General features: G+C 43.1%; 1 protein-coding gene across 1 annotated transcript in view; it reads left to right on the forward strand.

Moving 5' to 3' along the window:
* Positions 1–2363: 2363 nt before the first annotated feature.
* The window catches only part of LOC135512109 (cytohesin-1-like), a 36355-nt gene continuing 16648 nt past the window's right edge, over positions 2364–22070 (forward strand). Inside the window, exons 1-2 of the mRNA XM_064933779.1 lie at positions 2364–2520; positions 13943–14025. Of these exons, the coding sequence (XP_064789851.1) occupies positions 2493–2520; positions 13943–14025 (111 nt within the window). The 5' untranslated portion in view covers positions 2364–2492. The remainder of the gene's footprint in view (positions 2521–13942; positions 14026–22070) is intronic.

The following is a 22070-nucleotide window of genomic DNA, read 5'->3' on the forward strand; positions in this document are numbered from 1 at the left end:
AAAAGGGTTCTTTACAGTTCACAAAAGGGTTCTTTGCTCTTTTAATGCTAATTAAATATAAGGGGAGGCGGCTCATTCAATTATTTGGGGGCGTGGTTTGTTCACAGCACTTTTTGAACAACCGTGCGTGATTGTGTCATTCCAGCTTATCTAATGTGCTGTGTTATGCTTTTACACATTATATATGATTGTAGACAATTAAGCTGTCTTTTGGAAGACTCAGGTATGGCATTGTGTCAAATGAGAATGATTGACTAAATCAGACAGTGGTTTTCAATTCTCTTCTCAGGGACCACCAGCTGTTCCAGAGGTAGCTCACCTGATTCAACCTGTCAATTAACATTAAAGTAACATGGATGGAATATTAACAATATAATATTGGCTGACCAGAATAAAAAACCCTGTATGGTTCTTCAAAAGGATCTACAAAGAACTTCTGATACATTTTTTCCGTATATAGCCCCAAATTGGGTTGTGACCATAAAGGAACCCTTTTTTGGTGCTATATAGAACCTTTTTTAATGGTTATTTATAGAACCTTGGGAAATGGTCCTTTATAGCACCATACAGGTTCCATTTAGAATCGCATGAGCATGGTTCTTATTCTTTTTATTAACTTTAAAAATAGGGTTCTATATTCAGTAGCACCAAATTTGGTTTGGTTACAAGCCAAATAACCCCTATCTGGTACTATTTAGAACCATCAGTTTTTGGTGTGTACATCATATGCCAATTTGCTTATTCTTCCCTCTGCCTGCTCCACCCAGAGCCATAGAACCTGACATTCTCCACTGTGTGCCTCATTTATGCATAGACAAATGTAGCAGTTTTAAAACAAACTCACCAAATATAACTTAACAGTGAGATTGAAGAACAGTAAGCCTATCTAGTGCCTATTCCTGTACTTAAAACCTTCCTCAATAAAAATGTCCATTGAATGTGTTTTTAGTCCTCTCTTTTTCTTAGCTCTTGCCCTCTCCTGCCACTGTGGTAAAATCACCATTCACCATGGTTTAAATCATTTGACTGAAACTCCTTAAGCAGAAACGTCAGATTTGCTATTGAAATATATTCCTTCCAATAATATATATATATAGTGCCTTACAAAAGCATTCAGACCACTTGGATTTCTTCACATTTTATTGTGTTACAAAGTGGGATTAAAATGTATTTAATTGGCAATATTTTGTCAACAATCTACACAAAATATTCTGTAATGTCAAAGAGGAAGAAAAAAATGATATTTTTTAAAGATTCATATAAATTATTTTGTATATTTGTATTATTCTCACTCTGTCCTTCAGGTGAATATTGATGAGTCAATACAATGTTGTTAATCCATCACCAGTTTTCTACCCTCACAGACATTGTAGCGGTTTTAAAATCACCAATGGCCTCATGGTAACATCCCTGAGCAGTTTCATTCCTGTCTTGCAGCACCGTGCAGAAGGACAACAGTATATTTTATGTGTCTGTGTGGTTTAATATAAAATCCACAACATAATTATTAACTTGACCATGCTTAAAGAGATATTCAATGTCTGATTTGTTATTGTTACCCATCTACCAATCACTACCCTTCTTTATGTGGCATTCAAAACCTCCCTGGTCTTTGTCGTTGAATCTGTGCTTGGAATTCAAATTCAATACTGTTTGATGTATGGGGGACAGAGGAAGGGTCAGTCATAAAAAAATAATGTCAACCCGTATTATTTCACAGAGTGAGTCCATGTAATTTATTATGTGATTTGTTAAGCAAAATTCTACTCCTGAACTAATTTAGGCTTTCCTAAACAAAGGGGCTGAACTTATGCAACGACTATATTTTAGTTATGCATTTTTTTGTTTATCTAAAAAAAATTACAATTAAATCAATTTTAATCCCACTTTATAACACAATAAAATGTGAAGAAATTCAGTGCAAGGCACTCATATATTCTGATGTGTACCTTATTTTAAGTAACTTTTTCTCCTTGGTTCTGCAGATATCAGTGGCATATCATGTAATGCTCCCTATGACTATATTCCTCCCCGGTTCTCTCCCTAATCTCAGCATATCCTGTTTTCCTCTCTTTGTGGCCAAATTTAGTGAATGAAGCTCTGATTCAAGCACACAGCTGCTCTTTAAAATCCTCTCCCTCCATTATCCCATTTTTCTCCCTCTTCCTCTCTCTTTTTCTTCCTCTCTCTCGTCTATCATTTTCTCTGTCCTTGTATACTCTCACCTCTCTCTCTTCCAATTTCTCGGTTTTAGCAAAGCATCTGATTGGCTACCCAGTAGCAAGTGTTCCTAAACCACGCCTCATTTCTACCGCATGGGACGCCCCAGTTCAGAGTCAATTCACAGCTGTTACATTTGAAGATAGAAAGTCTACAAAAAGTTATCATCCCAAAAATATTTATAATCTGAGCTCTTAAATAAAGTGGTGCTAAGTAACTAGCTATCTGTAATTTGTTTTAAAATAATTCGTAGTTTACAGAAAGGCTACACGATGGTTCTGAAGTCGGAAGACGGAGTGGGTAAGTAGCGACCGACCTAATTAGCCTAACGTTGTCTCGCTGAGGCTATTTGATGTAGGCCCTTGCTTTATAAACAGTTAATACTTGTCGGCTATTTCTCTTTCTTCTAAATTCTTGCTACATTGTTTCTGTTGGCTGTTAGTCAAATGTTTTAGCTGTACGTTTTCAAGTTGACTGACTAAATTAATTTAATTTACCCAGTCTGCAGCGCAACAGGTCTGTAATCTGGTTTCCTTCTTATGCAAATTTCCAGACGACCTTAGAACAATAGGTTCATTTAGCTGACTGAATTGAGGCCATGCAGCTATGTGTGCGTTGTGTAACACTGAATTCATAATGAGTCAGTCTATAAATATGATGAAAGGGTCAATTGATTCAGTTAAAAGGATATGATATAAAGAGGCTACATTCGCACACACGTTGTTGGGATGCTCTTCTATTAAAGGTTGTGTGGGGTGGTAGAAGTCAATTTAATCAATCAAATGTTTATTTGTATAGGTAAACAGTTGTCAACGTGTGTGTGAGTTGTGCGCAACATTGCCACTGGAGAGTGGTTTGCTTTGTCCTGTATGTGTGCCTGGTTCAATATGTATTTTCCCAATTTACAGACAGACAGAATTTGAGAACTCCTGAAGTTTGTTTTGCCCAGTGGGTGTCCCAATCCAAAATGCCCCCCCCAAAGAGTGGTTTGCTTTGTCCTGTATGTGTGCCTGGTTCAATATGTATTTTCCCAATTTACAGACAGACAGAATTTGAGAACTCCTGAAGTTTGTTTTGCCCAGTGGGTGTCCCAATCCAAAATGCCCCCCCATACATCCTATGCCTGGTGTCAGAGACTCCAGCCACCCTAGTCATAGACTGTTCTCTCTGCTACCGGACAGCAAGCGGTCCAAGAGGCTTCTAAACAGCTTCTACCCCCAAGACATAAGACTCCTGAACATCTAATCAAATGGCTACCCAGACTATTTGCATTGCCCCCCCCCCTCCTCTTTTATACTGCTGCTACTCTCTGTTGTTATTATCTATGCATAGACACTTTAATACCTCTACCTACATTTACATATTTGCACATGTGTCTAATAACATTTGATTTGATCTGAGAGGATTTGATTGGTATAAACAATATGGTGAAACTTCCACTTAACCTATCAGAGGGCAAGGTGGAGCTATTACCATGTTGCTTACATCTGTCAAATCCTCTCAGACCTCTGCAAGTGCATAGGGTTTAGGGCTCAATTTGGGATTGGGCCCGTGTCTCTGGGTCTCCCTCCAGTCTGACCTCTAAACCCTGACCCCGGGTCATACAGTCACAGAGAAGAGTGGGAAAGGAGAGATGATGGGTGAATTGAAGGGATGCTGATATCTCACACTCTGCACTCCTCTCGTGACTCTGGGAGCTTCTTAATTGGGCAAAAGTCTGTCCTCTGCTCCTCCGTGACCCCGGAAACCGATAAGTGGTGAAGAGTGTCATTCTATAGTAGATGAACCGAGGTGTATGCTTCCCTCCTCGATTGTCTACTCAGTGTTTTTTTTTCTAGATCGAAAAGGGTGATGGGTGTGGCAATGCGCATAGTTGTTGAAAGAATTTTAGAGAACATTATTATTTTCCTCCCCAATTTTGTAGTATCCAATTGGACAGGCTTATCCCATCGCTGCAACTCCCGTACGGACTCGGGAGATGCGGAGGTCAAGAGCCTTGTGTCCTCTGAAACACAACCCAGATGAGATGCACTGCTTCTTGACACAATGCCTGCTTAACCCGGAAGCACCAATGTGTCAGAGGAAACACGGTGTCAGCGTGCATTGCGCCCAGCCTGCCACAGGAGTCGCTAGAGCACAATGGGACAAGAACATCCTTACCGGCAAACTCTCTCCTAACCCAGACGACGCTGGGCCACTATTTTATTTATTATTTTACCTTTATATAACTATTTAAGAACAAATTCTTATTTTCAATGATGGCCTAGGAACAGTGGGTTAACTGCCTTGTTCAGGGGGAGAACGACAGATTTTTACCTCATCAGCTCGGGGATTTGACCTTGAAACCTTTCGGTTACTAGTCTAATGCACTAACCACGAGGCTACCCACTGCCACATGGGTCTCCCAGCCATGGCCAGCTGCGACAGAGCCTGGACTCAAACCAGGATCTCTAGTGGCACAGCTAGCATTGCGATGCAGTGCCTTAGACCACTGCACCACTCGGGGAGGCTGAGAACATTTTAAATTATGCTGTTTTAAAGACAATTTCCTTCAATTGCCAATGTTAATGGTGTGTTCTTTTGCTCGATCTTAATAACAAGACCAATACTGTTAAATTAATTGTTTTTGGTATTTTCAATTGCCTTGACTGTCTAGCTTTTATTTTGGTGATTGTTAGTTCTCAAAGATTATATTATACAAATAAATAGGTCCATTTATCTTTTCTGCATACATTTATATCTGCTTTTAGTCACTTTTAAGTTTACACTGAAAGTGTTTATCTATCCCGAAAATGTATTAACCATTTTATTTTTTTAAATGCTTAGGCGGACTGCTCAAAGATTTCTTTGGCAGAAAAATCCCTGCCTACTTCAGCAGAGGATGCACAAGAGTATCCTCCCGGCAACTACCGCAGAAGTGTTTTAAATCGGCTGAATCGGCTGTTGTTTTCTCGAAGGAGAAAAGCATGCACACATTTAATAATGATACCATACTTATCCTTTTATCTATAAAATGTCTTGCATGAGTTATATACAACAAGCAAAGTGATCATACTGTTTTTATGTGACTGCTATGGAAGTGATTTGCGTGTGATCATGATCAGGGGTGTATTCATTCCACCGATTCTGTTGAAAAACGTTTCTTAAATGGAACGAAACGGGGATAAACATACATGAATTTCTCCAATAGAAGCTCATTTGCGACTGTTGGACTAATGATTACTAGAGGTCGACCGATTTATGATTTTTCAACCCCAATACCGATTCCGATTTATTGAAGGTACAAAAAAAGCCGATACCGATTAATCGGCCGATTTATAAAAAAATAAAAAAAAATAATAAAAAAAAAAATAATAATAATAATAATTAACATTTATTTGTAATAATGACAATTACAACAGTACTGAATGAACACTTATTTTAACTTAATATAATATATCAATAAAATCAATTTAGCCTCAAATAAATAATGAAACATGTTCAATTTGGTTTAAATAATGCAAAATCAAAGTGCTGGAGAAGGAATTTTCATGCAATTTTGTGGAATAGAGGACCCCTTGTTATATGATGGTTCTGTTTTTAAGTCAGAGATCATATTCAGAGCTGGAGGATATTGGTGTACAATCTGACAGTCATGAGCGGAGAGAAGAATCAGACACACACACACACATATATCTCATCTAGGCCTGTGTGTGGGTGTGTGTGTGTCCACAGGGTGGAGACTGTGTATAGGCCTAATATTTGGAGGGAAAGAGGGTGGAGTTGAGAGGGAGGGTTTCACCCCCTGTCCTGTCAGTGATCTTTCAACAAAAGGTAAGTGATTGAGCTGAACACTCCTCTTGCTCTCTCTCCCCCTCTCTGGTGTGGTGGATCAGCCAGCCTTGTTCTTTGTCAACCTCCTTTCTCTTTGTGTTGGATTAGGAGCCTGTAGTGTGGTGGTGTGACAGACAGTCGGTGAGCCTGGCAGGTTAAGAGTTAAAGACAATCTGCCCGGCTGCTGAGGAGAGAGGGGGGCCGTGTTGGTTATTTCAGTATCGCACCACAGAATTGGAAGGCCAGACGGGTGCAGGAGGGCTCCGAGTGACTGGGACAGTCGGTTATACAGCTGGTACTGGACTGGACTGGGATACAATTGGGTTATACTGGGAAATAACTAATAATGCTGGTTTGCTGTACTGGGAGAGAGGTCTGGACTATATTATTGATAGAGTGCTGCTACTGTGTGAATGGATTAGACAAGGACTAAGACTGGACTATATTTAAACTGGACTAGATTAGACTGGACTGGACTCAGGCATAACTCTTTAACTGCGAGATTCGCTAATACTGGTGAGCTTTACTGAGCTGGGCTGGACTGGCACAACGCTCTGCTACTGGAACTGAACGCCTACTGGCTCAGTAGACCAGGCTAGAGAGTGGGGTCTGGATACTGGTAGACAGAATAAAGGGTTCCTAGGAGACAGCTGCTTCTGGACCGGTGTTATACTGGGAACAGTGGGAGGACTGGGAGAGACGAACTCACTCAGGTAGGAAAACTATAGTATAAGCTGAGGAGAAAGTGTGTGTGTGTGGCTCAGTTGGTAGAGAATGGTGCTTGCAACGTCAGTTTTGAGCGTCTGCTAAATGTCAAATGTGTGTACTTGGTCTGTCCCCAACAACAACAAAAAAGTATTGGTCAACCAAGAGCTGTCTGTTCTTTCGACCAATCGATTGGTCAACATTATTTAAACGTGTATTTTTCCATATATAGACGCATCCTATGTGCTTTAATCAAATCAATTATATGCACTGTGCTTCTCTGATGCTTTAAGCAAACTTTTTGATGAAATAATTAAGACACACAATTGACTAAAGGGGAGTCTGACCGCAATTGATTTGATTGTGCTGGACATAGGGATGAAACGGTTACCGGTTTCAAGAGAAACCATGGTACAATTTCTAAAGGTAGTTTTAGTTAGTTTCAAATTTAAATGATCATTAAAACTGTGTTTGATTACCTCTGTTTGAAAAACTCACTGTAAATACTCTTCAGCATCAACCAAAGTTAGCAACAGTCTGACGCAGGTGCAGCATGCAACTTAGGGTTTGTTTTGTGTGAGAACATGGCGGAAGGCAGTGACAGTGCTCTGGAGTTTTTCAGCCTCCTAAGAGGACCAAATCTGAAGTGTGGTTGTATTTAGGGTTTTACAAGAGTACTGTGGAAAACTTAATCGAAGATGGTCACCCTGTCTGCAGAACATGCAACAAAAAATTTCCTGCGAAAGGGGGAAACACTTCAAATCTCTTGAGTCATCTTTGTGACTACCACCCACTACTTTATAGCGAATGCAAGGTCAGTTGACTTTTAGCTCAATGCATGATGTGGGGACTTCGGAATGGGGGAAAATGTCATGGTTTGTCTATCTAACTTGAAGTTTTTAGTGTTACCTACTCTTGTAAAAACACTACATGTTCTGCTGCTGAATGCGTCGTGTGTCTGCAGACTCTATTCTCCCATTGCACATCATAACACGTCATGTAGTTTAGTCACACAACCAACATATTTTTGTTCATTTAAAATCCGGCAGTCATCGACTTGGTTGTAAAACTGTTCCAACAGGAGAAACACTATAGAGTCCTATACAAGACTCCTGTATTTATGTCAATTGTTGGGCTCATTGCAATTACTGTCACTGTCTTCTTAAGACTCATTTGTATTTATGTACATTTTGCATGGGGTCATTGCATATACTCAAATGCAACACAGAATATAGACGTGTGTGTGTGTGTGTATGTTAATAATGTAACAACACCAATAATAATAATACATTTGCTATTCCTTTGTTCACAGAGTGGGCGTGCAGCAGGCAAACCCAGTGGTGCTACTGGTCCCTCATCTACAGTTGTGACACAGGCACTCAAGCATTTAACAGGCAGGCTACTTATGCACACACATAAAAAAATGCTCGACCTCACTGCAGCCCTTTCATATTACATTGCAAAGGACATGATGCCATTTCAAATTGTTGAGGCCTGGCTTTCTGAGGCTGATGAAGGTTACCGTGCCTCACTACAAAGTTCCATCACAAACATTATTTTCCAAGACTGAAATCCCAAACCTGTACAACCAGGCTAAAGCTGATGTTGGAAAACGTTTCTCAAGGCACATGGTTTGCTGCAACTACTGACCTCTGGACCAATGAATGCAGGGGTGGTTAACCCTACATCAGCTTCACTATCCATTACCTCACCCCAGACTGGTAACTGGAATCAAACTGCCTGGAAATACAGTTCTTCTTAGAAGATCACTCGGCTCACAACATCAGAGTTTTTTGAGAATATGCTGGAAGAGTGGGGGATCAACAAGAAAGACCTGGTCTGCATAACCACAGACAACGCAACAAACATGATCAAGGCTTTTGAAGAGTTTCCAGATCTGTGGCTTGGGTGCTTTGGCCATAATTTGAACCTGGCCATCTCAAAGGCTCTGAAAATTCAGAGAGTTGACATAGCAGTCAAGGCCTGCTGTCATCTGGTCCAAGGCTTTTCAGAGCTGGGAGAGAAGGAGATAACAGAGAAAAGCAAGCTACCCTCAACATGCCACAGAAAGCTCTGATCCATGATGTGGTGACCCGATGGGGATCTACACACAAGATGCTTGAGTGTTTCCTCAGCCAACAGCAGCCAGCGACACTGGCTGGAGAAAGAGGAACATGGCATGTGATGCCCAAGGATGCCAACATACGTGTCATGGAGAAACTGTGCCAGCTCTTTGAACCTCTGAGCAAGTTTACAGATGCACTTGCCTCAGATCAAGCCTGACTGGACCACATCACCCGTGATGTTCTGGTGGAGGCATCCCTGACCAAGGAGATGAAAAGGGTAATGAGAGATGACCTTAACAACAGATCCACAGAGAAGGCAAAGGGAGTCATGCACATATGGCTTGTTTCATTGACCCATGCTTCAAAATGAGCTTTTTAGATGAGCCTGAGGCTGCAAAAGTTGACACAGAGGTTGTCCAGGAGGTCTTGAAGCTGACAGCTGCACAAGTTAGGGAAGAACCACAATCCCCAGCAGCACCTCCAACACCCCCATAGCGGCATCGGAGGGGAAAGGCCTGGCTGGGTTGCTGAGAAAAATTACCTCAACAAGGCAGCAGAGAGGTGTAGAGTGTCAGATTCCAACCACCCCAGAAGACAGAGTGAAAGAAGAGATCAAGGTCTACCTGTCTCTGCCACCCATTCCAGCAGAAGAGGATCCACTGGTGTGGTGGAGGGGCCATGCATCATAGCTGCCTCACCTTGCCAGGGTTGCCAGGAAGCTTTTGTGCATCCCGGCAACCAGCGTGCCATCAGAGAGAGTGTTCAGTGCCAGCGGGCACATTGTCTAACCTCGCAGATCACTACTTAAACCAGACAAAGAAAATATGCTGACATTTTTACATTTCAATCTCAAGTGAACAAAGATACATACATACATACATATATACATACATACATACAGGATGTTAGGCCAGCAGCACCTTATGTCTTTATGAAGGAGAGAACAGACAGTGCTGTTCATTTGATTTGTTTACATATTTTGTGTTATTTTAATGTCAACACCTGCACATTGGATTTGTTTACATATGGTTGTATTGTTCTTACGTGCACATTGCTTTACTTGTGTTGCTTTTATATGCACATTTAATTTGCTTACTTAAGGTAGTATTCATTAAAACCCACACTAGGGAAACCTTTACCTCTCATGGCCACATATTTAATGTTATTATTTTAATGTTTATGCACACAAAGTGCATAGTGCTGCTAATTTGATTTGTTTGTTGGTTTTCAACATAAAACGTTGTGAAATTATTTAATTGTGTGTATCAGTACTTGAAAATTTACAGCACATTGTTAACAATACCGAGATAATACTGTGATTCATTTTGGTCATTATAATTGTGATATGAAATTTTCATACCGTTTCGTCTCGAGCTAGATCTGGCTTAGACTTGCTGCACTGTGTTAAAAAAAACTCTCCTCCCGCTGCAGCGACCACCATAGGACATCAACAGTGTGTATCGCACTGTTAGTGTTGCTGAAGTTGCAACATAATTACAGCCATTTCTGACTGAGAAGTTTTGTTTCCGAAATCCCTAATTTGTTTAGGAAAAACATTCCTTCAACCCTTGCTCTCTTTACGTGACACATGTATGCTTTGCAATAGGGCCTGACCGATAGCATATAGCATATCCTAATCACACCAATAAATTGGTTGTAACAAACTCTGAACACCGTAACACGTGACAGCAAAATGGATGCAGAGCACGTGACAAACTCGAAACCGGAATGTTTACTGGTTGCTCAGGCTGTAAAGGGGAAGTCTGATATGTGGAATACATTTGACTAGTTGTGGAAAATACTGGAGTTCAAGAAAAAGAAGGTAAGGAGCAAGCGCTGCATGCATATTATGTCTGCCAAACAGGTACTGTTTGTTTACAATATGTTTTCTGACCATTTGGAGCAATGTAAACTACACTAAATAAATGATAAGGGTACCAGATAGTCTGTTGAAGCCTTTATTACAGCAAATACTAAAAACAGTCATATTCATTTCTGAATGCAATTTTCGAAATGTAATGGTTTAGGCCTATTTATTGTTTATGCAAATTATTCAATGGTCGCTTAGGTATTTTAAAACTAAAGTGCTTGATTGCATTTCAAATCATGAATGACTCCTATGCTGTGTGATGACATGAACAAATAAATTATTGATTGATACGGCAGGGTAGCCTAGTGGTTAGAGCATTGGACGAGTAACCGAAAGGTTGCAAGTTCAAATCCCTGACCTAATGAGATACAAATCTGTCGTGCTGCCAGTGAACACTGTTCCTAGGCCATCATTGAAAATAAGAATTTGTTCATAACTGACTTGCCTAGTTAAAGTATTCAGACACCTTGACTTTTTCCACATTTGTTAGGTTACAACCTTATTCTAAAATTGATTTTTTTTTAAATTCCTCATCCATCTACACACAATACCACATAATGACAATGCAAAAACAGGTTTTTAGAAATTTTTGCTAATAAATAAAACACGTTTACATAAGTATTCAGACCCTTTACTCAGTACTTTGTTGAAGCACCTTTTTCGGCGATTACAGCCTCGAGTCTTCTTTGGTATGACGCTACAAGCTTGGCAGACCTGTATATTTGGGGAGTTTCTCCCATTCTTCTCCGCAGATCCTCAGGCTCGATGGGGAGCGTCGCTGCACAGCTATTTTCAGGTCTCCAGAGATATTTGATCGGTTTCAAGTCCGGGCTCTGGCTCGGCTACTCAAGGACATTGAGACTTGTCCCAAAGCCATTCATGCGTTGTATTGGCTGTGTGCTTAGGGTCGTTGTCCTGTTGGAAGGTGATCCTTCACCCCAGTCGGAGGTCCTGGTCACTCTGGAGCAGGTTTTCATCAAGGATCTCTCTGTACCTTGCTCCATTCATCCTTCCCTCGATCCTGACTAGTCTCCCAGTCCCTGCTTCTGAAAAACATCACCACAGCATGATGCTGCCATCAATATAGGGATGGTGCCAGGTTTCCTCCAGACGTGACGCTTGGCATTCAGGCCAAATAGTTAAATTTAGATTTCATCAGATCAGATGATCGTGTTTCTCGTGGTCTGAGATTCTTTTATGTGCCTTTTGGCAACTCCAAGTGGGCTGTCGTACTTTTGACTGAGGAGTGGCTTCCGTCTGGCCACTCTACCATAAAAGCCTGATTGATGGAGTGCTGCAGAGATGGTTGTCCTTCTGGAAGGTTCTCCACAGAGGAACTCTGGAGCTCTGTCAGTGACCATCAGGTTCTTGGTCACCTCCCTGACCAAGGCACTTCTCCCCCTGATTGCTCAGTTTGGCCAGGCGGCCAGCTCTAGGAAGAGTCTTGGTGGTTCCAAATGTTTTCCATTTAAGGATGATGGAGGCCACTGTGTTCTTGGGGGCCTTCAATGCTGCAGAAATTGTTTGGTACCCTTCCTTAGATCTGTGCCTCGACACAATCTTGTCTTGGCGCTCTACGGACTATTCCTTCAACCTCATTGCTTGGTGTTTGCTCTGACATGTACTGTCAACTGTGGGACCTTTTATAGACAGGTGTGTGTGTGCCTTTAAAAATCTTGTCCTATCAATTTAATTTACCACAGGTGGACTCTAACCTAGTTGTAGAAACATCTCAAGGAGGATCAATGGAAACAGGATGCAGCTGACGTCAATTTCGAGTCTCATAGCAAAGGGTCTGAATACTTATGTAAATAAGGTATTACATGTTTTAATGTTATACATTTGCCAAAATTTTAAACTGTTTTCGCTTTGTCATTATCAAATTGTATTTGTCACATGCGCCAAATACCACCTTACAGTGAAATGTTTACTTACAACTCCTTAATCAACAATGCAGTTTTAAGAAAGTGTTAAGTAAATAATTAAAGAGCAGCAATATAATAACAATAGCGAGGCTATATACAGGGGGTACCTGTACGGCGACACCGGTTAGTCGAGGTAATTGAGGTAATATGTACATGCTGGAAGAGTTAAAGTGACTATGCATAGATAATAAGCAGAGTAGTAGTAGTGTGAAAGAGGGTGGAGTGCAATGCAAATAGTCTGGGTAGCCGTTTGATTAGCTGTTCTGGAGTCTTATGGTTTTGGGGGTAGAAGCTGTCTAGCTGATCTAGACCTAGCGCTCCGGTACCGCTTGCCTTGCGGTAGCAGAGACAACAGTCTGTGGCTGGATTCTTTTGCCAATTTTTAGGGCCTTCCTCTGACACCGTCTGGTATAGAGGTCCTGGATGGCAGGAAGCTTGGTCCCGGTGATGTTCACAATACTTTATGAGGTATTGTGTGTATGTAACAGTATAATTTTAGACCGTCCCCTCGCCCATACCCGGGAGCGAACCAGTGACCCTCTGCACACATCAACAACAGTCACCCTCGAAGCATCGTTATTTCAATTTATTTTGTAGAAGACCTAAACTGTTGTTTAGTAGCCTAAATTACTTTGTGGATTTTTCTCGTGTGTGTGTAAGGACAGTAAACAGGCAGAGGCCAACAGTGTGTGTGTGTTGTTGAAGGCCAACAGTGTGTGTGTTTTGTTGTTGAAGGTGCAGCTACCACACATCCAGTGGCAGTAGAGCGATGACAGTGTGTTCTGTCACACACACTGACCTCTAAACTATACCACTGGCCTGATTACTTCATAAGCTGATATGTAAATCCATTCTGTTCTCCTCCCCTGATGAAATTTGGGGCTCATGTAGTGGGTGTGCACGCACCAGGGAGATGTTATTCTCATGTCCATGTTTCAAAATGGGAACTGATATTTTGGTCTACAGCTTCAGCCTCTCTGTTTAGTTGCTCTACGGTGTGACGTGTGTCCTTTGTCCAGCTTTCTCTCTCGGATGGACACGCGGTGTTCTGTCTTTTCTCTTATTTTTGTAGTGCAGATATTGTTCAGGTGTGTGCCTGGGAGGGTTAGTTTGGTCTTGTGAGTGAGTACTTGGTGTGGCGCTTGAGTGCTTAATTGGCATGGGGGGGGGGGGCTGGTTTGTAAGGTGTATGTGGGGGTATGTCACCTCAGTAGTTGGCTAGAAGGGGGTTGGAGTTTGGGGTGCAATTTGATGGATGTAGGCTCTGTGTTGCCATGGTGACCCAGAGCACTATTATCCTCACTTTCTACTTCACACACTCGCTCTCTCTCTCCCTCTCTCAGTGCCTCATGATCTGAGTCCCAAGGAGAAACAGGAGTTGGAGAGCATACGCCACAGGAAACAAGAACTACTGCAGAACATACAGGTAACATACACTTCAGTAGCGGACCGCTGGAGCCTTCGAACCTTTATTGCCAAATGCAAAGCAGCTGATTCTGTTATTGAATGTCAATTTTCTCTCTCTGTGGTTTTAATTGGTTAAACCTGCACAGTATACCCTCTTCACTGGCCAATCATGAAAGTGGTAGAGAAGGAGAGGGGAAGGGAGAAGGAAAGGGGGGTACTGAAGGAACACATTTGTCCACTAGAGCGTTACATTCTAGATCAGGGGTTCCTAACTATTTTCCACAGAGCCCCCTTATTCACTTTTGTAGTATTGTTTATTGAGAGAGTTTATATTAAATACAACACCAGCTTTATTTAATTTAATTTGAGGGACTGATGCATTTTTTCTTTTTTTTCTTAATAAGATAATTTTCTGCAATTCTACCTGGTTTTACAAGACTCATGATATCTTTTAGGCAGGCTATTTAATGATGGATAAGGAAAATAAAGTCTAGAACCGATTTCCCCAAATGTTATTCCATGACCAAATATATTTTATTATGATAATTTATATGAACCCTCAATTTAATAAAAAACAACAAGGTATACATCTGAATACCTACAGTGCCTTCAGGAAGTATTCATACCCCTTGACTTCCACATTTTGTGTTACAGCCTGAATTAAAAATGGATTACATCTATTTTCTCATACATTACCCCATAATGACAAAAAACACAATACCCCATAATGACAAAGTGAAAACATGTTTTTAGAAATGTTTGCTAATTTTTGAAAATGAAATACAGAAATAACACATTCACATAAGTATTCACACCCCTGAGTCAATACATGTTAGAATCACCTTTGGCAGTGATTACAGCTGTGAGTCTTTCTGTTCTGAGTAAGTCTCTCAGAGCTTTGCACACCTGTATTTGCACATTTATTATTTTTTTAAACTCTTTTTAAGCTCTGTCAAGTTGGTTGTTGATCATTGCTAGACAGCCATTTTCAAGTCTTGCCATAGATGTTTTTCTGACCTGATTTTAAGTCAAAACTGTGACTAGGCCACTCTGTAACATTTATATTGTCTTGGTAAGCAACTCCAGTGTACACGAAGTGTACAAAACATTAGGAACACCTGCTCTTTCCATGACATAAATCCTTCCAATTCAATTCTGGACCTTGAAGCCAGTTCCACTGCTTTTTTAAATTGTTCCCCTCTAATCACAGACTGATTTAGACGTGGGACACCAGGTGGGTGCAATTTAAATATCAGCTAGAACAGAAAACCAGCAGGTGCCGGACCTCGTAGGATGAGCGTTGAATACCCTGACAGACTGACCAGGTGTATCCAGGTGAAAGCTATGATCCCTTATTGATGTCATCTGTTAAATCCACTTCAATCAATGTAGATGACATTGAGGAGAGAGATTTAAATAAGGAATTTTTTATCCTTGAGACATGGATTGTGTGTGCCATTCAGAGGGTGAATGGGCAGGACAAAATATTTAAGTGCCCTTGAACGGGGTATGGTGGTAGGTGCCTGGCACACTGGTTTCAGGGTGCCAGGCACACTTGTTTCAGGGTGCTAAGAACTGCAATGCTGCTGGGTTTTTCACGCTCAACAGTTTCCCGTATTTATCAAGAATGGTCCACCACCCAAAGGACATCCATCCAACTTGACCCAACTGTGGGAAGCATTGAAGTCAACATGGGCCAGCATCCCTGTGGACGCTTTCGACACCTTGTAGAGTCTATGCCCCAATGAATTGAGGTTGTTCTGAGGGCAAAAGGGGGTGCAACTCAATATAAGTAAGAGGATCCTAATGTTTTGTACACTCAGTGTATATTTGGCCTCGCATTTTAGGTTATTATCCTGCTGACAGGTGAATTTGTCTCTGTCTGTTGGAATACAGACCTGAACCAGGTTTTCCTCTAGGACTTTGCCTGTGCTTTGCTCTATTCCTGGACCTGTACAAATCAGCTGGGCTAGACAATCTGGACCCTCTCTTTCTAAAATGATCCGTCACCATTGTTGCAACCCCTATTACCAGTCTGTTCAACCTCTTTCGTATCATCCGAGATCCCTAAAGATTGGAAAGCTGCCACGGTCATCCCCCTCTTCAAAGGGGGTGACCCACTCTCTAGACCCAAACTGTTATAGACCTGTATCCATCCTGCCCTGCTTTTTCTAAAGTCTTCGATAGCCAAGTTAACAAACAGATCACTGTGTAATGCTCCGGGTGTCGTGCCGCTGCACCTCCTTTACCGTGGTCGGAGTCGGCCAATTACGCACGGCCCTAATGCGGTCGCCCTCCATCACTACCCCCGAGGTGGAAATGCGATATCCCAGAAAAGAGACGGCTCGTTTAGAGAACACACATTTCTCAGCCTTGACGTATAGGTCATGCTCCAGCAGTCTACCAAGCACCTTGCGCTCCAGAGACGCATGCGCGGTGTGAGTGGCCGAGTAGATCAGAATGTCATCGATATAAACAACCACTCCCTGCCCGCACAGGTCCCTGAGAATCTCGTCTACAAAGGATTGAAAAACGGCTGGAGCATTTTTTAACCCATACGGCATGACGAGGTACTCATAGTGGCCTGATGTGGTACTAAATGCGGTTTTCCACTCGTCTCCCTTCCGAATACGCACCAGACTATACGCGCTCCTGAGATCCAGTTTTGTGAAGAACTGCGCTCCGTGGAACGATTCCACCGCCGTAGCGATGAGAGGTAGAGGATAACTATACCCCACTGTGATGGCGTTTAGACCTCTATAATCGATACACGGACGCAAACCTCCCTCCTTTTTCCTCACAAAAAAGAAACTCGAGGAGACGGGTGAAATGGAGGGCCGAATGTACCCCTGTCCCAGCGACTCCGTGACATATGTCTCCATTGCCAACGTCTCCTCCTGGGACAGCGGGTACACGTGACTCTTGGGAAGCGCAGCGTCTACCTGGAGATCTATCGTACAATCCCTTCCCGGTAGATAAGGTGGTAATTTAGTCGCTTTCACTTTACTGAAAGCGATTGCCAAATCGGCATACTCGGGGGGAATGCACACCTTGGAACCCTGGTCGGGACTCTCCACCGACGTGGCACCGATGGAAACTCCCAAACACATTCCAGAACACTCCTCTGACCACCCCTGGAGAACCCCCTGTCTCCACGAAATTTTAGGATTGTGCCGGACCAGCCAGGGAGTCCCCAGCACCACTGGAAACGCAGGCGAATCAATAATAAAGAAACTGATACGCTCCCTATGATTCCCCTGCGTCACCATGTCCAGTGGGACCGTGGTCTCCCTGACCATCCCTGACCCTAATGGCCGGCTATCTAGGGAGTGCATGGGGAAAGGAGAATCTATCGGCACCAGCGGAACCCCTAACTTAAGAGCGAGTCCGCGATCCATAAAGTTCCCAGCTGCGCCTGAATCGACTAGCGCCCTATGCTGGGAAGAGGGAAAAAAGTGAATGAAAAAAATTAAGACAAACATGTGGCCAACAGGGGGTTCTGGGTGAGTTTGACGCTGACTCACCTGGGGTGACCGAGAAGCGTTCCACCTGCCATCTCTACTCCCAGACAGACCCCCCCAGCACCGATCAGACGTGTGTCCTCTCCGACCACAGTTGGTGCAGGGAAGGCCTCCTCCTCCGGTACCCCTCGGCGCAGCCCCTCCCAACTCCATCGGAATGGGAGCGGAGGGGCTGGGTGGTGGAACGCACAGGGCCCTCTCTGAATGCCCGCGGGCACCCAGCAGATTATCCAGTCGAATGGACATGTCAATCAGCTGATCCAGTGACAGAGGGGTGCCCCGACACGCTAACTCCCGGCGGACGTCCTCTCGGAGACTACACCGGTAGTGGTCGATAAGGGCCCTGTCGCTCCACCCGGATCCTGCTGCCAAGGTCCGGAACTCCAGCGCCTAATCCTGGGCGCTCCTCCTCTCCTGCCTGAAATGAAATAGTCGTTCTCCCACCGCTCGGCCGTCTAGAGGGTGATCAAACACGGCACGGAAGCGGCGGGAAAACTCTGGGTAGTGCTCCCGCGCTGAGTCTGGGCCATTCCAGACTGCATTCGCCCACTCCATAGCACGACCCGTGAGCCAGGAGATGAGGACACTCACCCTCTCTGCTCCTGAGGGAGTGGGTCTGATGGTGGCCAGGTATAGCTCCAGCTGAAGCAGAACCCCCTGGCAACCCGCCGCCGCTCCATCATAAGCCCTCGGTAGCGTCAGACGGAGGGTGTTGGAGTCGGGAGATGGGGAGTCCGGAACCGTGGGTGCCGAAGGTGGAGAGAGGAGACCACTCCTCTCCCATCGGTCCATTCTCTCCATCACTTGATCCATCGCGGATCCGATCCGATGGAGGACGGTGGTGTGGTGGAGAACCCGTTCCTCCATCGATGGGAGAGGGTTGGCTGCTGCTCCTGCTGACTCCATTAAATTTGGTGGTGCGGGATTCTGTAATGCTCCGGGTGTCGTGGGTGTGGAGTCAAATGCAGGAGACAGAGAGTTCAATGCTGTGCGTCTTTAATAGCACCAACGCACCACAGGGTGCTCACAATAGTTACGTTCCCAAATACAGGGAATCAAAATCTACAACGGAAAACATCACGACCAGGCACTAACACGTACCTCTACAACAGAGCCGAAGGTTACACTGAAATAATCCCGCACAACAACCAGGCACTAACACGTACCTCTACAACAGAGCCGACTGTCTAATAAAGACAAACTAATTAAACATAAACGGGTGCTACCACTAAACATACAAGGAGGGGGAGGAAAGACAATCAGTGGCAGCTAATAGGCCGGTGACGACGACCGCCGAGCGTCACCCGCCCGGGAAAGGGAACCACCCTCGGTCGGACTCGTGACACACTGACCATTTCGAATCCCACCGTACCTTCTCCGATGTGCAATCCGGTTTCCGAGCTGGTCACGGGTGCACCTCAGCCACTCTCAAGGTACTAAATGATATCATAACCACCATCGATAAAAGACAGTACTGCAGCTGTCTTCATCGACCTGGCCAAGGCTTTCGACTCTGTCAATCACCGTATTCTTATCGGCAGACTCAACAGCCTTGGTTTCTCAAATGACCGCCTCGCCTGGTTCACCAACTACTTCTCAGACAAAGTTCAGTGTGTCGACTTTTTTCTCTGCATATATCAATGATGTCGCTCTTGCTGTGGGTGATTCCCTGATCCACCTCTACGCAGACAACACCACATCTGGTCCTTCTTTGGACACTGTGTTAACAAACCTCCAAACGAGCTTCAATGCCATACAACACTCCTCCATGGCCTCCAATTGCTCTTAAACGCTAGTAAAACTAAACGCATGCTTTTCAACCGATAGCTACCCGCCCGACTAGCATCACTACTCTGGACGGTTCTGACTTAGAATATGTGGACAACTACAAATACCTAGGTGTCTGGCTAGACTGTAAACTCTCCTTCCAGACTCATATTAAACATCTCCAATTCAAAATTAAATCTAGAATCGGCTTCCTATTTCGCAACAAAGCCTCCTTCACTCACGCTGCCGAACATACCCTCGTAAAACTGACTATCCTACCAATCTTCGACTTCGGCTATTGTCATTTACAAAATAGCTTACAATACTCTACTCAGCAAACTGTATGCACTCCACCACTGCGACCTGTATGCTCTTGTCGGCTGGCCCTCACTACATATTTGTCGCCTGACCACTGGTTCCAGGTCATCTATAAGTCTTTGCTAGGTAAAGGTCCGCCTTATCTCAGCTCACTGGTCATGCGCTCCAGCAGGTATATCTCACAGGTCATCCCCAAAGCCAACACCTCTTTGGCCGCCTTTCCTTCCAGTTCTCTGCTGCCAATGACTGGAACGAATTGCAAAAATCGCTGAAGTTGGAGACTTATATCTCCCTCACTAACTTTAAGCATCAGCTATCTGAACAGCTTACCGATCGCTGCAGCTGTGCACAGCCCATCTATAAATAGCCCATCCAATCTACCAACCTCATCCCAATATTGTTTTATTTTACTTTTTTGCACACCAGTATTTCTACTTGCACATCATCATCTGCACTCCAGTGTTAATCTATCACTCCAGTGTTAATTTGCTAAATTGTAATTTACTCGCTACTATGGTCTATTTATTGCCTTACCTCCTCATGCCATTTGCACACACTGTATATAGACTTTTTCTATTGTTATTGACTGAACGTTTGTTTATTCCATGTGTAACTCTGTGTTGTTGTTTGTGTTGCAGTGCTTTGCTTTATCTTGGCCAGGTCGCAGTTGTAAATGAGAACTTGTTCTCAACTGGTCTACTGGTCTAACTTACAGTAACGTACTTTCCACTAGCCAGAGATGGGCAAAGATCCTTCAAAGTAACTTGTTACAAATACAAAATACCTTGAAGGCCAATGTATCCTTAATTTCAACAAAATTCTCAGTAAAGGTTGTACTTGCCATGATGTGTTTTCTTATCAACCTTAGTATAATGCACTGACTAAGTCGACTAAGAGCACTTGCTAAATGACTGAAATGTAAAAATGAACTTGCAAAGCACACAGCTGGGTATTATTCTGAGTTCAACCCTTAAAATACTTGTATTTTGATCAAATTAAGGCCTAGTTCAGGGGCTGATGCCCAAGCATGTTCTTTGCAAGTGTTCATTTTTACATTTTGGTAATTTAGCAGACACACTTATCCACAGCGACACTGTCAGTGCAAGAACATAGCACAGTCATGCCAAGTATAAAGGTTATGTTACCGTTACCGACAATGTTGTTATAGTTAAGCGGGCTTTTTGCAAGTTCATTTTTGTATTCGGAAATTCATGCATGCATTATTAAACTGTTACAAAATGGGCTACATTTAGGCCAGTGAAATACAAATGACAAAATAGGTATTGAAATACCTACTGTACTGTACTGTATATCAAATACATGGAGCAGAAATACTGCCTGTCGTTGATACTAGCTCCCTGCACTGTAAATCTGCAACAGTTTATTTACCACTGTTTCCAGTAATGCACTTTAGATTCTAGAAATGCAGCATGTTTCTGTAGACAGGTGTTCCAGTAATATGCTGTGCATTGGTGTTTCAGTAGATTTGATGTGATAATGATAAATGGAACGGTAGCCAGTAGGTTACTGTAAATTACTGGCAGCACAGAAGTCGCAGGTAGCAGAGCGGTTAGAGCTTTGCGCCAGTAATCAAAAGGTTACTGGTTTGAATCCCTAAGCCGACTCGGTGAAAAATCTGCTGACATGCCCTTGAGCAAGGCACTTAACCGTAATTGCTCCTGTAAATCGCTCTAGATAAGAGTGTCTGCTAAATGACTCATTTTTATTTTTAAAAGCCAGTAAATTACTGGCAAAACAAAAAGTAATTTAGCAGGCGCTCTTATCCTGTGGGTGTGTGCAAACATTAATATTAGTATTGTGCTAAAGTTGTCTATTGGTAAAGGATGGTAGGACCCCAGGGGGGCTGATGGAGTGGTAATAGTGTGTAATGTCCCTGTTACCGAGACTGGCGACTTGTCAAACTGGTAACCTAAACACAGATGCAGGATACATCAGTCAGCAGACTCTCTCATGCATATTGTCCTCCGATGATTATCCCTCTAATCTGTTAGAAACCGGTCTGTAACCCCCTCTCTGGTTGCGTCCAAATGGCACCCTATTCCCTATGAAGTCCACTGGTAGTGGTCAAAAGTAATTGACTATGTAGGGAGTAGGAAGCCATTTGGACGCAACGTCTGTCTCTTCATCTCACCCTATAATAATAAATGATTATTATTTTAGGAATAAGGCCTGTTTTTCTTTTGAAGCCAGGAGGCTAGTATCAGCTACATTTATGCCTTTACTAGACTATGGGGATATTTTATATATGAATGCTTCTGCTCAGTGTTTGAGATCAATTGACACCTTTTACCATGCAGCTTTGAGATTTATTTTAAACTGCAAAACTCTTACGCACCACTGCACTTTGTATACCAGGGTTGGCTGGCCTTCTCTAGGCTCAGTCACTGGTATACTTTTATTTACAAAGCCATTATGGGTTTACTACCATTTTTTTATT

Source organism: Oncorhynchus masou, chromosome 24, assembly GCF_036934945.1.
Source record: "Oncorhynchus masou masou isolate Uvic2021 chromosome 24, UVic_Omas_1.1, whole genome shotgun sequence".
Lineage (NCBI taxonomy): Eukaryota > Metazoa > Chordata > Actinopteri > Salmoniformes > Salmonidae > Oncorhynchus > Oncorhynchus masou.